The sequence below is a fragment of the Muntiacus reevesi genome, chromosome 7 (assembly GCF_963930625.1).
Source record: "Muntiacus reevesi chromosome 7, mMunRee1.1, whole genome shotgun sequence".
NCBI lineage: Eukaryota > Metazoa > Chordata > Mammalia > Artiodactyla > Cervidae > Muntiacus > Muntiacus reevesi.
This window is the reverse complement of record NC_089255.1, coordinates 48,212,527-48,229,449: the sequence shown is the minus strand read 5'-3', so window position 1 is coordinate 48,229,449 and position 16,923 is coordinate 48,212,527. Positions and strand designations below refer to the sequence as shown.

General features: G+C 44.3%; 1 protein-coding gene across 1 annotated transcript in view; it reads right to left on the bottom strand.

Moving 5' to 3' along the window:
- The window catches only part of ANXA2 (annexin A2), a 44,599-nt gene extending 27,960 nt beyond the window's left edge, over positions 1–16,639 (bottom strand). The window contains exons 1-3 of the mRNA XM_065941629.1: positions 16,541–16,639; positions 5,431–5,489; positions 2,022–2,121 (exon numbers count right to left, since the gene is read on the bottom strand). Coding sequence (XP_065797701.1) covers positions 2,022–2,121; positions 5,431–5,478 — 148 coding nt within the window. The 5' untranslated portion in view covers positions 5,479–5,489; positions 16,541–16,639. The remainder of the gene's footprint in view (positions 1–2,021; positions 2,122–5,430; positions 5,490–16,540) is intronic.
- Between the last annotated feature and the right edge of the window lie 284 nt (positions 16,640–16,923).

Here is a 16,923-nt window from a genome sequence, read left to right as displayed (position 1 = left end):
CCAAATCTTAGCTCTCCAGACGTTTCTGCTTAGAAACTTGAGTATTTTTCTAACTCAGAAAGGACCTGAAGGTATTTTTATTACCCTGGGAGTTTCAGCTGTTACCAGAGTTCACTTGTGCAATCTTTACATTCCAGTGCACTAAAAGCTTTCTCATGCAGGGATAAAAGCAGCCTTTGTCTCAAGCTTGTAAAAGGCACCATCTTTGTCAGATGAGTGAGCTGTTAAAACTTCGATTGTATCTCTACAATGGCTTGTTGGGAAACCCTAGGAATATAGGCACATCCAAATAGTGAGACGGGGTGAGTTTATAGGAGAGCGGACTGTGTGTGTGTGTTAAGGTAACATACTCTGAGTTGTCTATATGGCAGGCACCACGCTACGTGCCTCATACTTCACAACAACCCTGTGAGGTGGGAACTTTTATTAGCTCCCCCTTTATAGTAAGGAAGTTCAGGCTTAAGGAAGCTAAATGTTTTCCCAGAGTCTGTAGTTAGTAAATTAGCGGCAGAGCTAAGATTTGAAACCACAAACACATATGCTCTCATCCACCAGGTTCCACCAAGTAGAACTGACTGCAGGGAGATAATACCTGCAGATTTTAGTTTCACTTTCTGATCAGTGACTTCCTGACTTCCCAGCCTGGCCTTTGACAAGTACGGTCATTTAAAAGCACCAAAAGAGATGGCTTTTTGAAGGTTAGTTAGTTGGCCAGGCCAGATGTGCCCACAGTGTCCTCATGGAAACTAAGGTTGCTTTGAGGCTGATGATGCAAGCGTATGTCGCATCAGAACCACAGGACCTAAAGGATCTTTCTACATTCCTTCTTACCCCTGGAAACACAGTATTCAGTTTTTCCAAGGGTTTTAGGAAAGGTGACTATGCAATTTATCCTGCAAAATACAGCAGTTCTGAGGGTGCAAGGGGGCACAATCAGTAAATATGAAGGCAAAACGTGGACATATGGTTATCCCAGTTTTAGGCCCCCAGGTTACCCTGACTGAGGTCCCCAATCTGCAGTGACCTGTATGTGAACTGTTGGGGTGTGTCAACAAGCAAAAACATTCCATCATCCTAAAGTCCTGCGGCTCGTGAACAGGGGATGAACCAGCAGTCAGAATAGCTGCTGGATCACATCTATGTCTCACAAGCTTTGCATGTAAAGAAGTGCTTTGTCCAAAGTGGGGAAAGAGTGTGGTGAATCACAAGCATCACCACAATCATCGCAGTGTGTCCAGGGATCCAGGGATGGAGCAACCCCAGAGGTACATGCTTTATCAACAGAAACCTGAAAGTCTGGTCACAGGCTTTTGTAGACACAGAAAACAGCATGATGACCTGAACAGGTCCTTGCTCAACTCTACCTGCAAAATGCTTTATCTGCTTTATTTCAGAACGGAAGCTTTTATGCCTCCTGGTCCTCTCTTACTCATCCTGGAACTCTAGGAAATACAGTCATCCAGTCATACAGACAGCTCTTTAAATCTGAGCTCCAGGCCTAAGGAGTGACAAAACTCGTGGAGTTTAAAAAAAAAAAAAAAGCCTGGATTTTTTGCTCATTAGATCAATCTAAGAGCAAAGCAGCAAAATGTACCCAGCAATTTTCCAACAAAAGTGATGAAATTCAAGGGGACTTAGGACCAAAAAGAGGCCCTTAGGGATCACCATGACCAATTTCTTCCTTCCAATTCCAATTCTTCCAATTCCTTCCTCAGAGGCTGAAGCCTCTGAGCCCAAAGCACACACTCAGGGGATCAGGCCTCCTGGCCCGGAGATATAAGCCTATTTCCATGTCACTATGCCATTCGGTTAATTTCTCATGCTTTAAATCCTCTTCTTCTCTCCTAGGGGGGGAGGGAGGGAGGAAGGTGGAAGGAAGAAGGGAAGGATGGGATGGGGTAGGTTTGGATCACTTCATTAAAGCTCGATGACAATTTCAAATGACCTATGTATGAAGATGAAAGACAGAGACTGATAACATTTTTATGAGAGTCTGACAAGAGGATAAACACATGGCTTACCTTTGGTCTTGATGGCTGTTTCAATGTTCAGAGCATCCCGCTCAGCATCAAAGTTAGTGTATGCTTTGACTGACCCGTATGCACTTGGAGGTGTGGAGTGCTGAGGTTAAAAGGCAAACACTGAAGTCATACACATTTAAAATCCTTTGTTGAAATGTCAATTACTAAAATTTTTTCTCCTATTGTTTTGTTTTTAGCAATTCACATCATTCTTAGGCCAGGGAACTTGTAAGTATTAACACGCCATCACACATAGAATATAAAACTTCCTTGTTTCCAATGAGAATTCTTCAAAGGTTCAACTAGTTAAGAATTTGATAAATCTATTTTTACTTTTCATCTTACTTTGTGTGCAAGCTCAAAGTGGACAACGCAAAGCTGGGCACTTGAAACCACCTGTTTCTCTGGGGAAGGCTTTGAAGAGCACAAAACCGGGCTGGCAACAATTTGAAACAAGCTGGAAATGTGGAAATGCCTGAATGACAAGTGTGTTTCGCCAAGTTTTTGCTACAGGCACATGAATTTCCACTGGGCCTGTATCACAGTCCTTTAGAAAGCAAATGCAGAGTGCCTGCCTGCTTGTCTCTGACTATCTGGCAAGTGAGGGAAGTGTCTTCCTCCTACCTCCGACTTTAGCCACAGCCGTGGCACCAAGGTGGTCAGGCCATGTGGCCCACATCCTCTTCATACTGGCCAAGTTCTTTCTCTTTTCTCTCCTCTCTCTACCCTCCCTTCTGCTGTCTTTTCTTCTTTTTTTTAACTTTTTACTTTATATTGGGTGTATAGCCAAGTAACAATGTTATGATAGCTGCAGGCGCACAGCAAAGCGACTCAGCCATACATGACATGTATCCACTCTCCTCCAAATTCCCCTCCTATCCAGGCTCACTGAGCTCTACTCAAATGTCACATAACATTGAGCCGAGTTCCCAATGTATACATATTTCTCCAGACAAGACATACAGATGGCCAAGAGGCACACGAAAAGATGTTCAACACTGCTAATTATTAGAGAAATACAAATCATAACTGCAATGAGATATCACTTCACACCAGTCAGAATGGCCATCATCATAAAACCTCTCTGCTGTCTTTCACACAATCCCTTCCACCAACTATTCTTCCTAGAATTTTGTTTTTCTGTCTTTTAAACCATGCACTCACTCTTGCTTTCCAGGGCTTTAAAAAGCCCTGTTCTTGACACTGTTCTTGATCTGAGGGACCCACCCTAGACTGAGGTAACAGCACGGTTTTACATCAGTTCTCCTTTCCAAAATGTTAACTTTCTCCTTTGAAATGCTCTTGCAGCTTTATTCCCTCTTGCTATCCACTCTGAAAGCGAAGGACAGACTAAACAGCATTGACAATGTTCTTTAGGCTGGCTGAAGGGAGGTGGAGCTATCCATCACCTTCAGCATCAAGGCTCCCCCATCCTACCTCCTCCCAGAATACACTTCCCATCATACATGACTTTGTCAAGGCTCAGTTTCTGGAAAGAGTGAGACTGAGTCACCCCGACTTACCTTCCCACACACACACATCATGTTACAAGGCATCCCAGCATGTATTACTAATAGCAGTGAGGTTGCACAGGTAAACAACTAAGATGCCATCCTTTCAAATGTTTCCCAGGACAAACCCACAAATCTAAGTTCATGACTGGACAAAATATTTCAGACTAACTTGTGATCATCTTGGCTAAGCAGTAAATCCAGTTAATATATATAACTGAAACACAGTGGATTATCAAGGTGTTTTCATTATAATTTCACTAAACTTTCCAGTAAGATTAACTCAATGGAAATAGAGCACACAATCAAGAAAAGGTAAGGACAAAGTATTATTCTGAAATACGATTAACTCAATGGAAATAGAGCACACAATCAAGAAAAGGTAAGGACAAAGTATTATTCTGAAATACTTACTATATATGTTAGAGGGGCTACAAAATAAGTTAAGAAATCCATGGGAACACATTTTCTTATTTATTAACAATTCCAACCATTAATTACAAAAGGCAGGCAGTCTAGTCATTGAGCCATATGAAATGTGGCTTCGTATAGCAGGTGCTATGTCATCTCATTTCAAAAACAACATGAGTAGGGAAAAGTTTTGCACACTTTTATCTCTGGAAATAAAATTAAACGGGCAATTGAAGCAATCATCTGTAAAATCCATTTATCTGAACATCAAATTAAGAAGGCAAAAGTAATGTTTCTCTTCCCTCAATGTACTGAAGCATACATGACGTTTTCTGTTGCAGTCCCATCTCTGCCCACCAAGAAACACATCATACCTGAGGAACTTCAAAGGCCACCTGAAAAGCCCTCCTATGAAACCTGATACTAAAAACGAATTAATGATCTACTCCATTAAGAAAAAATTTATTTAGCCCTTAGACTTGTCTGGACCTCAATGTGCCACTCGTATGGTTGCAGCAACAGTATGCACAAGGTCCAAGAGGAAAGATGAAAACGGCGTAGGCTTTACACGCCATAAAACTTGTGCTTACACCAATGACATCATTGGAACAGTTTATTGGTAAGCACCGGGGACGGAGGATTCTGTTCCTCATGACCCAGGCTGCTGTCCACCCACTTGAGTGCTTTGTATTTTAATTTCAGTGATAGCATATTTTTTTTTTTTTAGTGACAGCATATTTTGAAATATCTGTAAGATATGCCTACAGACCAGTGTCACTGCTGAGTTTCTGTAAAAGCCAGTTCTGCCAAGATGACCTGGATGATGTATGGTATTACTAGGTAATTTACACATTCACAACTTATATTCTAAAAGCATTTGCAATGACTTATAATTTTGCATATAGCTTTCAAAATTTTGACCATAAAACAAACAAAAAACCGAATGCATCAGAATTTCTAGGTTCCTGTGAAACACAAATACAATTCTGAGCTCCCTGGTAACCAAAGCAAAAAAGGCATCATGATGAATTAGAATATAGAATACTTTTATTCCTTAGTTTAAAAAAATTCTAGCGGTTTTAGAGAAAAGCTTTTCCAAAACATGCAAGATCATTTTCAATATGGCTGCAGCTTGATGCAGCCATTAATAAAGTCTGAGGGCATGATGCTAAAAGTTCTGTGTCATCATAACAAGTACTATCACTGGCATGTTAAGTATATAGCAGGATAAAGTTCCAGGCACATCAATGTCACTAGTGTATGCCCAATTTTGATCTGACACCAAAACAGTTTCTGAAGCCATAACATTCCTTTCAAATTGAACTACTAGGAATAGCTAAAGTAATGGGGAAGACAGGAAACAAGAGGGGAACGAGTATCTTAATTCTGTCCTCATTTTCTTTAGATGCACAAGGAAAAGAAGGGGCACAGTTACCCAAAGATGCCCAACCATCAAAAATTACACCAAATGAAAATTATATACTTACATCACCCTCCAAACTGAGCTTGCACAGAATTTCATGAACGGTAGACATTTTGAAAGAAGCTGGAAAAAAAGTACAACAAAAAGTCCTTATTATGAAGAGACTTTCCTTTCCCCTGAAGCACAGTAATTCATTATACTAATCTCAACTTCTTGGACCATTTCATCTGGTGATATTAGAGTAATATTTGCAAATAGATGCAATTCTCATCTTGTGACTGAGAAAATTAAAGCTGAGAGATGGTTTGCACTGTTTGGGATGGATTACAGAACTAGCTAGTTTTGTTCCTGTTCTGCTTAAAGAGAACTTGGCATGACTGACTTATAAATACAAAAAACAAAATGCTTCCCAACAGCAGTGCAACTTGTCCAAACAGGATAAGACTGAATCTTTTGGTTCTCCTAAAAAACGGTAATCTTGTCAAACTAGCCGTTACTTCGGTATTTTTCACCAGTAATTTAATATATTGCAAAGGGTCTGAAAACTATGGATGTGAACTGAAATCAGCAGCCTTTTCATGGTGGCTCATTCCTAAATAGAGCCCTTTATTACTATCCCTAATGATTCTCTTAGCTCACCAATGATAAGAGGTATTAGAAGATATTAAATTGTTCATGAGAAAGACAATGGACATATCTTCTGATGTTAACTTATCCTATGAAAGAGTAATGCTTGTATTTAAGATTCAAAATGGCTGAAATGATGTCATCTTCCAGTTAATACACTTAACCGGGCAGTGATAACACAGCCTGATGAATTGGCTTTCCAGCTTTGCGATCACAGTTCTCGGAATTGATGCACCAACCCCTGCCAAAAAAAGTGCTCAACTGGCAGGAAATTTACCTCAGCTGAGACAAGACAGGTCATTCAGCAGCAGCCTCCCCAAAATAAAGAAAATAGAGCAGAGCTGTGTCCTCAAATAGTGGACATGACCTCTGAACTACAGCAACTTCTGTTTTGCTCTTTTATTGCTATTTTTATGTTTTTATACATTTGCACCAGGTCCCAGTCATGGCATGTGGGATCCCCGATCCTGAGGAAAGCAGAATCTTCAGCTGCAGCATGTGAGATCTAGCTCACCGAACAGGGAGAGAACCTGGGCCCTGCATTGGGGGTGCAGAGTCTTAGCCACTGGAGCACCCGGGAAGTCCCTGCTCTTCTTGCTTAATGTTCTTTGATCAAGAAATAGTGCCCATGCGATTCAACTTTCAGTTTTCTTCCAATCGTTTGCTTAGTTTACATGTTTTCATAGAACTGGCTTGGAGGGAGTATTTTGACACAGATATTTTCTCATTTATCAGAAGGCTCTGGACTGGCAGATTCCAGGCTCTGTGGAGAGTGAGTTATAAGAAAGTAAGAGAAGAGGATTTGCCTTTATTTGTGGTTATGGAAATATTTCTGCAAGACTTTCACAATGAATAGAAAAAAAAAAAAAAAGACTTTCATAATGAACTCTGTCCTACACCAACTCTTCTCTCTCAACTGATGCTTATAGATACTTTTTAAGCATGGCAAAAAAGAAAGTCACAGCTATTCCAACTCCTCCATTCCCACAACTCTCAGACACTAACACACATACACCCATTCCCTGCAATATACCCCACCACTGGGATATAGTCCTGATTTGTAAAGTTGTCCTCCATAAATAAACTGTGGTACCTCCAGATAATGTAGTATTATTCAGCACTAAAAAGAAATGAGCTAACAAGTTGTGAACAGACACGGAGGTAACAAATGCATATTACTAAGTGAAAAAGTCAATGTGAAAAGGCTACATATTGTATGATTCCAATTATATGCCATTCATGAAAAGGCACAACCATGGAGACAGTGAAAGGCTCAGTGGTTGCCAGGGACTAGAGGGTAAGGAGGGAGGGAAGAACTGGCGGAGCAGAGACTTTTAGGGCCGTGATACTCTAACAGTGGATACATGTTATTATACGTCTGTGAAAACCCATAGAATTTACAACGCCAAGAGTGAAGCCTAATATAAACTATGGGATTTGAGTGATAATGATATATCAATGTAGGTTCAGCAATTAAAACAAATGCACTGGTCTGGTGGGGGATCTTGAGAGTTAAGGAGGCTGTGTGTGTAGAGGGGGTGCTGGAAATACATACAAACTCTGTACTTCGCACTCAATTTTTCTGTGAACCTAAAACCGCCCTCAAAAGTCTACTTTCTTTAAGAGTAGCTAGACTATCCAAGGGCTTCCCTGGTAGCTCAGTTTGGTGAAGAATCTGCCTGCAATGCAGGAGACCTGGGTTTGATCCCTGGGTTGGGAAGACCCCCCTAGAGTAGGAAAATGAATACCCACTCCAGTACTCTTGCCTGGAGAATCCCTATAGACAGAGAAGCCTGGTGTGCTGCAGTCCATGGGGTCGCAGAGTTGGACACAACGGAGTGACTAAACACAGCACACAGCACAGACTGTCCAATATACTAGCCACCAGCCACATGGCTACCAGACATGGATAGCCATTTGATAGCCACCGGCTATCAAACATTGAAGGGTGCTCAGTCCAAACTGAGATATACTTAAGAGTAACGTACACACCCGATTTGGAAGACTCAGTGTGAGAAGAATATAAAATCTAATAATTCCTAACTTCACCTTGGGCCAAGAAACATTTTATAGGGTCACCTCAGTCTCCCGCTGAGATTCACCAAAGCGGAGGTGGATCCCCTAGGACATGGACCACCTGGCCTTGACTCACTCATGGGGCTCAGTCAGAACTGGACTAGGTCTCCGGTGAGGGATAAACTGTTATCCTCTGCCTTGTGGAATTCTAGGCCTCACTGTAAGCAGCTAAGAAATAAAAATGCCAAAACAAAAAGAAGACCAGTAAATCAGAACTGTTTCTGGATGGATTTATTAGACCAGGCACTTCACATCAGTTCTGATATTCAGGAATCCGCAGCCGGAGGCAGGTCAGGTTCTGCCAGGTAGCTCTTCCAAGTTGCCTTTCCGGCTCTGAGCACCAGCCTGGGAGACAGCTGCCTCACCGTGCCCTAGATGGATCCCTTGGTGCTGGGCAAACCACAGAACATGTGATTCAACTAATCCTTCTCACGCCCCCATCACACCGACACAGAAAATCAGGATTTTAAAAGGCCCACAGACTTCCCTTCCCATCCATAGTCGTGCTGCTCTTTCACCAACTCAGTGGCTCTTTCATGCCACCATCAACTACATTCCTCTATTTTATCTTGTCACAACAGTTCACTATCCATCCTTCTGTGATGTTCTCTAACTGCAGCTCCATCCAGCCCGCTATCGATTCCCTAGCACAGGTGGACTTGAAAGACTTCCCTGGTGGTCCAACAGTTACTTAAGAACCCACCTTTCAATGCAGCAGTTGTGGGTTCGATCCCTGGTCAGGGAACTAAGATCCTACACGTCGGGGGGCATCTAAGCACACACACCACAACTAGAGATGACCACATGCTGCAACTATTGAAGCCTGCATGGTACCAGGAAGAATCGGCACAGCCCCCTCAAAAAGAAGAAAAAATAAAGTGGACTTGAGCCAAATTGTTCCTTGCTTCTCCTCACACATACCGTAACTACTGTAATCCACAGCATCTTGACTCGTGTCTCCTATCTCACTGTCTTCCCCTCATCTTCTCCTAGTTACAGACTCTTCCCACTTCTCAAGTCACTAGCACTTTGGCATATGCTTCAATAGAGTGGTTGCAGCCCCCTCCCTGCAACCCTGTCTCCCACCTTTCGGTGTCAGAAACACTTTCTGATGCCACTCAACTTACTTGCCGTGAAACAGTATCCTGAGTTCCTGCCATGCATCACATATTCAAATGGCAATGACACAGTACAATTCAACAAAACAGTCATCTGCTGGACAGATGACCAGTTCCCCAACAGATTTAGGAGGGCTCTTCACACTTTAGATGCTAAATAAACTTTCAGAAACAATGAATTGATATTTTGCATAATTAACACTGATATGTTACTATTTACAAGCATTCTGCAGAAAAAGAATATCACAATAACCAAAAAACAAGATCCACGAAGCTTGCTATTTCTCCATGCAAGTGTGCTTCTGCATCCATATAAATACTTCCTACTTCATGCAAGCTTAACAGCAAAGACATTTTCACCTTAGAAATAAACATGGCCCTCAGTTCTTCACTACCGCCAATCTGTTTATTTCTTCCCCATATCCAGGTCTCTTCACTACATCCAATCTCCTGGCAATGCAAAGTCATTTTGCAGGTGATTAATTAATCTCCAGAAGAAACAGTCGGCTTTGCCACTCATAATATTTGTTAAAACATTAGCTTAATATAGTGCATTTGATTAATGAAAAGATGTCAGGTTGCTGCTACCCTTGAAAGTGGAAAGAGAAAGTCTTGGCAGGGCTACTGTAGGTTACAAACACTGGTGACACCCAGGAAATCAATCAACAAGCCCCTAACACACACACATACACACACACACACACACACACACACACACACTCCCTCAGCCTGCCCCTCGTTAAAAGCTGAGACAGACACACACAAAACTATGTAACACCGACTGCACTTCTGCAGGATTTTCTAGCTCTCTTCCTTTCTCGGCCCAGGAAGACAAGACCAGGCCACCCAGCTAATGAGGGAGGCAGGGGCCCAGGTCCAGGTCCTCAGACTCAAGGGCCCTTTCAACTTCACCACAGTGGGTCTTCATTCCAAGAGAAAGAGAAGAGAAGAGAAGAGAAAGATAAGAGCAGCATGCATGACGCTGGCTAAATATCTGAGAGGTGACATACTGACTAGTTTGAGGGCAATCACTCACTCTGGAAGGCTCAAGATAGAACAACAGGGGAAAGTCAGAGGAGATGAGGTGCGGGTGAGTATTCCGGGGTTGTGAAGACACAAGGCCAGGTTTAAAGCCAGCCACGTCTAATGTGGTGGCCTGAGAGGTAAGTTTCTGGATGGTGCATATTTAACTGTGGCTGTGGAAAGGGATTTGACCCCAATACTCACAGTATCCATTCACAGTATTTGCTCTGGAGGCTGAACTTTCTTACTGAAACAATAGCTCTGCCATGGTGTACCTATTGTTAGGAAGGTAACTGTCCATACCATAGGGTACAATTCCACCCCTACTGACCACTCATTACAATGAAAAATTCATAAGCCCATTATAAGCAGAACCACTACTTCTTTTCTGGCAGATCTCTCTATGGAACATGAAAATTGCATCACTCTTTCCAACACTACAGCCTCGCCCAGATCTCCAACTGGTTTCAACTTGTAGGAAAGGAAAAAAAAAAAAATCAGCAAATTCCATCTGTTGATGAGTACCTCCACATAACAGAGAAGGGCTGGGTGACTAAACAAGACTGTTAAAATTACCTTTATCAGGTAAAGTTTTTTAAGAAAATAGCCAGAGGGGTACAAGGAGACTGACTGAAAGAGCCACACCCATTTCAAACTGGCTTGAAATAACTCATCACTGGGAAGGGAACTCAGACACCCCACCTTAAAGAAGGGAACAGAATGGTTTCCTCTGGCCTTGAAAATATTAATAAATGAGGCTGTTAATTGCCTGACTACCAAAGATTTTAGAGTGCAAAGCTAGATGTTCAAGAAAGCTGTGCAGCTGCTGGAAAACAGGCAACTTACGTCGAACATAAAGATTATTGTAAGGATAACTTAAGGGTTTATCTTAAAAAAAAAAAGAAAGATTACACTGTACTTCAATGCTTCACTTCCACAACAGAGTTGCAACAAGTCGTACAAGTAAAACAGCCTTAAATTCTCCCCTAATCCTCACCCAGTAAAAAGTAAAACAAAGCTTGCAAAAAGGTAGAAAACAAACAAGCAAAGAAAACCAGAAGTGAGCATTTCAAATAATAAAAACAAGTTCTACTGATATGAATTATGAAGAACCAGATCCAGAAAGCCCAAATAGCAATTTGTACAAACAAACAAAAACATACTGCAACAGGTTCATCTGCACAACACAACGTGAGTATAACCCAGCAGTTTCGCGGGCACACCCACTTTGAAAATGTGGAGTGTTGATGTGTTACCGAAAAACACATCCCTAGCAACCATGATGAATCAATCAGGAACTGGATGATACAAACGATTTTTAAAACCAAAAAAAATGGGTGAGGGTGAGGGGGTGGAGGGCTGGGATTCCCCACCAAGCCTTTATTTGCAGTCCTATGTCTACCGGACCAGACTGAAATTTTAAATCAAAAGCAAGGGAAAAAAAAAAACAATGCATGAGTGGGGGGGAAGAGGTGGAGCTCCCACTATACTCCACTCTCCACCCCTTCCCCAAACCATTTTTATTTAACAGAACCTTTCTGAAAGCACCCAGTTTTCTCCTTGGTTTTTATGGTCTTGATTAATGCCTGAGTCACAGGCGCAAGTCATTCCCGAGAAATCCTGGAATTCTGCCCAGTGGCCTTGCTCAAACAGAGCAGGATGGACACAGCAGCACTTGCTCTGGCCTGTCCCTTTTGCTGCCTGATCTGAATCAATATTTGTTTGCTAACTTCAGACACAACGCAGCCTCGAGCTCTCAGAGCCTCTCAGTCAATCTCCTGATGCAGGGTTAGAGTAGGCGGAAAGAGACATGCAGAAGAATGATGTCACTTGGCTCCAAGCACTCTCAGGGTTGAGAAATCGAGGTCTTCGCATCTACAACTCAATTTCAGTGTTTTATGGTCCACATATTACATTTCCAGTGGGGCCCTGCTACTTACAGTAAAAAGTCTACACAGCATTCAAGATTATCCACACTCTGGACTCTACCTACTTTTCCTTAAATAAAGCACATGCATACACACACACACGCACACACACACACACGCACACATACAAGCATGTACACACACTCAGCACCAAAGTTGGAATGGATTGGTAATTCTCCAAACACACTCAGTGCTATTCCGTGACCTCCATGTCTGGGTTTTTCAAGTCCCCAGTACTGGGAATGCTCAATGTGGATCAGCTGACATCCTCATGCAACTTCAGGGTACAAAAATTACTGTGAACTTTCTCCTGCAGCTCTCCCTGCTCTAGGTTCCTGTCTCTCTTGGCGTGTCTGTGAAGTATCAGAGCTGAGAGTATAAACTCAGTCTTCCACTCAATTCACCCCTAGGGTTTCCGTCTTATTCACTGCCATTTCCCCATAGGTCTGAGCACAGTGCTCAGCACACTGGAGGTATTCACTAACATTTTGGCATGTTTTGCACACACTGGGTCTTCCCACATTCTGTCCTTTTCCCCTTCTTTTCCAAAACACTCTCGTTTCTCAATTTTCTTTCTCTTCCTCAGACTGAACATCTCAAATGCAGTTCTAGTTCCACACACACAGAGCTGGCGGCATCAATCCGCAGCCTCCATTCACATCTTTGTAGCTCCAGGTAGATCCGTTCAGGGGACAGACTCTCGCTCGTGATCTGCAGCTCTTCCCAACTCCCACAGCCCCTCACTTATACCACCGTTATACCATCAGGGCCCCCTGGGGCCTAGCTCTGTCCACAGGAAATGTGGAAAAGTAACCTACATCTGCCATGGCAAGCAAAGTGGGAAAGGAGGCAGGAGGGAGTAAGGGTTTGCAAGTGGCCTTGGGACTCTGATTTCCTCTGAGCTGGGAGTGTGGAGACGGGTGTGGCAGGAGACACAGGGCAGGGAGTCCATGTGACAGACACTCCCTTGACTCAGAACTTTCTGAACCAAGCCTGGGAGGATAACTCAGACCACTTGTATGCTACTGACTTCTCTCTTGATAAGACTGAACTAAGACGGTTTAAAAAGCTTCAGGCTGTACCTTACGAGAGAGCTTTGGAGGTCATCTCAGTGGACCCACTGAGAAGGACAAGCCTGGGCACCTCCTGACCCCTTCTGCTGACCTGCTCCCCAGCTAAGTAGATGCGGGCCGCATCTGGCAACTGGAGGAGGAAGAAGAGACCTGACGGTGAACGAGTTGGTGGGGGGAATCTTTTATTCAGAGACTGCTGTCCTCTGATATAGCCTACAATGAGAATAGGGTGTGGCACCAGGGGAGGAAAAAAAGGAGGTGGATTCCCGTATGCAAAAAAAAAAAAAGAGCATTCCATTTCTGTTCTCACAGTCAAATCCAAAAGGCAGGTTAAGTCATGATAACCTGCAACAACACATTGCCGAGCAGGTTAAACATGAAGCTCAGGTGTCTGGAACAGCTGGATTAAAGGGGAAATGAGCCCCAGTCAAGTTCGGAAGCTAATATTAATTCAGGAAAACGTAAAGTTCACAATCAATTACTGCCTATACAATTCACTCATTTTTGTTTTTCTCCTCACTAGATTTAAAACCTAAGGAGCAGGGTGGTGCTTTGTTTTCTTTTGGTCTGTTTTGTTCACTGCTGTATCCCTAAGTGTTGATATTAGGGATACTAGTGGAACATGAAGTGAAAATGAAGTGTGAGCTGCTCAGTCAGGTTCGACTCTTTGCGACCCCGTGGACTGTAGCCCACCAGGCTCCTCCGTCCATGGGATTCTTCAGGCAAGAATACTGGAGTGGGTTGCCATTTCCTTCTCCAGTGGATCTTCCCAATCCAGGGATTGAACCCAGATCTCCTGCATTGCAGGCAGAGTCTTTATAATCTGAGCCACCAGGGAAGCCATAGTGGAACACAGTAGATGGAACATCTGAGTGGAACATAGTAGATGTTTAATAAATATTGTTTAATGAAGATATGTTTAAGGCAGCCCAGGAGAGCCTGGGATGTTCATCTGGCACACCCACCCTCAGTCTGTAAGATGCTTCAGCAGGCCCACAGCCCCACACAAAGGAAGGATAAAGGCCAGATTCTAGGCCCATCGGTGCAGGAAGAGCCTACAAACCCCAAAATCAATAACAATTGTAGGAGGATATCTACCTTGCCAGGAAAAATACTTAAATTAGAAATCAGTCAGGAAACTAATGGCCATGACTGCAGACATCAATTGATACAGTATTTTTAATAGCTCAAAGACAGAGGATGTTGAATATTGACACTCCAGTCCCAAACCAAGTTCATGATCAAAGCCAGTGAGTCAGCAGTATTTCCTGAGCATTTACAACAGGTAAGCCATTTGGTACTACAGGAAATCACAAAATCCAGGCAGTCCCCCAATCATAAAACTCCAACTAAAAAAATTTAGCTTGATGGTCACACCCTTCCATGGCAGATGCAATTTATTTCTGGGGAAAGCACTGACTTAACCTTTGAGATAGCAGATGGAGTTAGAAGGGAGGAGAGTTCCACAGACAGTGGTCTTAAAAGCCCCTGACCAATAAGAACACTGAAACCTAGCCTCATATGAGATCTTCCTTCACACTGCCTGGATATTATGTGGCTTTCTGATTCCGTAGCCTCAAATGTTGTAAATTACGGATATTTAGGTTCAAAAAGGTGCCTTGCTATTTTTTAAATAACATAACTACCCTGAGTTGCTAAGGACTTTAGGACCATTAACATTCCTAATACTGAATATTAACAAATACTGATTCAATCTGCTACTCTCCAGCTGGATATAAGTACAATGAAGGAGGAGGGATGGGGGGAATGCACCAGAACTGGATAAGCATGGTTGGGCTTTTGCAATATGTCAGGGAAGAGGATCTCCAAGGAGGCAGGAGGAACACAGAGAAAAGTAGAGATGGTGATAAGGACATAATTACAATTACAATAATGTGATCAAGGCCAGCATTAAAACTAAGATGACTTCCAGTAAAATATTTCAGTGATTTTTTTCTTCTTACCTACACATCTTCCCTCACCCTCCTCCCATCTTCCCTCCCACTTCTCACCACTCCCAACCCCCAAGCTGGGCCTATACTATCAGTACTTTCTATAGAAGTGCCTTCTACATCCCAAATGACCAAGTTCGGGACAGGCACAGTATGGTACGTTTTGGATAGAACCTATCAAAACAGTTAGTATGAGCTCAAGGGTCCAGAACCCTGGACTCCGTGACCTTATGGTTCTGGATAAAGACCCAGTAAGCCCCTATGAGGGTACTGCTCTTTTATACACAAATTGAGAATACCTTCCAATAGCTTTAAGATGGCAAATCTTAATACAAAAAGAATGATACTGCTTTGGTATGACACAATGCTTTCAAGGTGCTTTACAAATTTATTTTTGAATGGACATGTTTTTTGGAACCTTTGATAATAACCCTCAGGGGCAATTCTTAAACCACTTTCATCGATAAGGAATAGATTTCATCGACCGTCTTAACCGTGCCTTGATGGAAAACAGCCCTCCACACCAGGCGCCAGGACCGATCTCACAGAGCTACAAGGAGAGGCCTAGGGGGCCACGCCCTGCTCTGTACCCTCTGTCTTTGACTCATTGTCGCATCTGCGCCAGTAAGTCAGTGACAACTCTGCCCGCAGAACCACGGGGGACACTTCCTTCCTCAAGCAAAAGTGGTCAGGGAAGTTGGAAACTCTCCAGATACACGGAAATCAGAAGTGCTCTCCTACAGGATAATCTAGACAAAGGAGAAGGAGCTGAGGTTCTTTCGTTCTGTTCTGTTCTGTAGGGGCAGGAGGTCGCTGCTAAAACCCCCTACCCCTTATCGTCCGTCCCGCTGCTTCCCTCCTGCTGGTTGGCACAAGTTCCACAAAAGCACATTTGTTTCAAGTCAAGTCAACTTGCAACAGATGGGGATCACTTTCTAGATGGCCGTGAGGCTCGTGTTCAGTGTGGAGGCTGCCGCACCGTCTGCTCTCCTCCCGACCCGGGGATCCTAGGGTGGCCACACCCAGCCCCCCTCATCGCCTGGCGCGTCTGGAATGTGGGGCCTCCCTCTGCCCCTCTCCCCGGCGCCACCTCGTCTGGCTTCCTACGAGCACTCAGGAGGGATGCCCGACCCCTCCTTCTGCCTGGCACCCCCCCTGCCGAAGCACACCCAGCGCCCCTCACTCCTGTTCAGACCTCCCCGCCACTGGGCACCCTCCCCGCCGAGCCCCTAGGGCAGACCACCCCTCCGGCCCCCTCCCGGGTCCCCGTCGCCAGGGCTTCTCTTTGCAAGGCTGACTCCTTCCCTGCCTCTCCGCAACCCCCGCTAGCTCGGCGGCCTCGGGCTGTAGCGGATGGGCGGGCGGGGCGTCGCTTACCTGGGCCGGGCGCAGTGCGCTTCGAGCGTCCCCAGAATCAGAACGGAGCCGGCTGGCCTGGGTGGGGCTTTTATAGTCACCACATCCTCGCGGTGCACTGGAGGCCCGCCCCGCCCCGCCTCCCCTCGCCCCTTCCCCTGCTCGCACCCGGACTTGGGGGTGACTCACCCGGCCCGCCCCGCGCGCCCGCCAGGGCCGCCTCGCCCTGGAACATTCCCTGGGCCGCGCCAGGGGGAGTGGCCCCGCGCCCACGGCCCTGCCCTCCGGTAAAGCGCCGCTGAGCCTTCCCCGAGGCCTGTTAGCGGCCTCTTTTTTCCTCCTTCTCTGCTTCTCCAGTGCCACGTCGAGTTCTCAGCCCTGCCTCAGGTTCATGTCAGTACAGT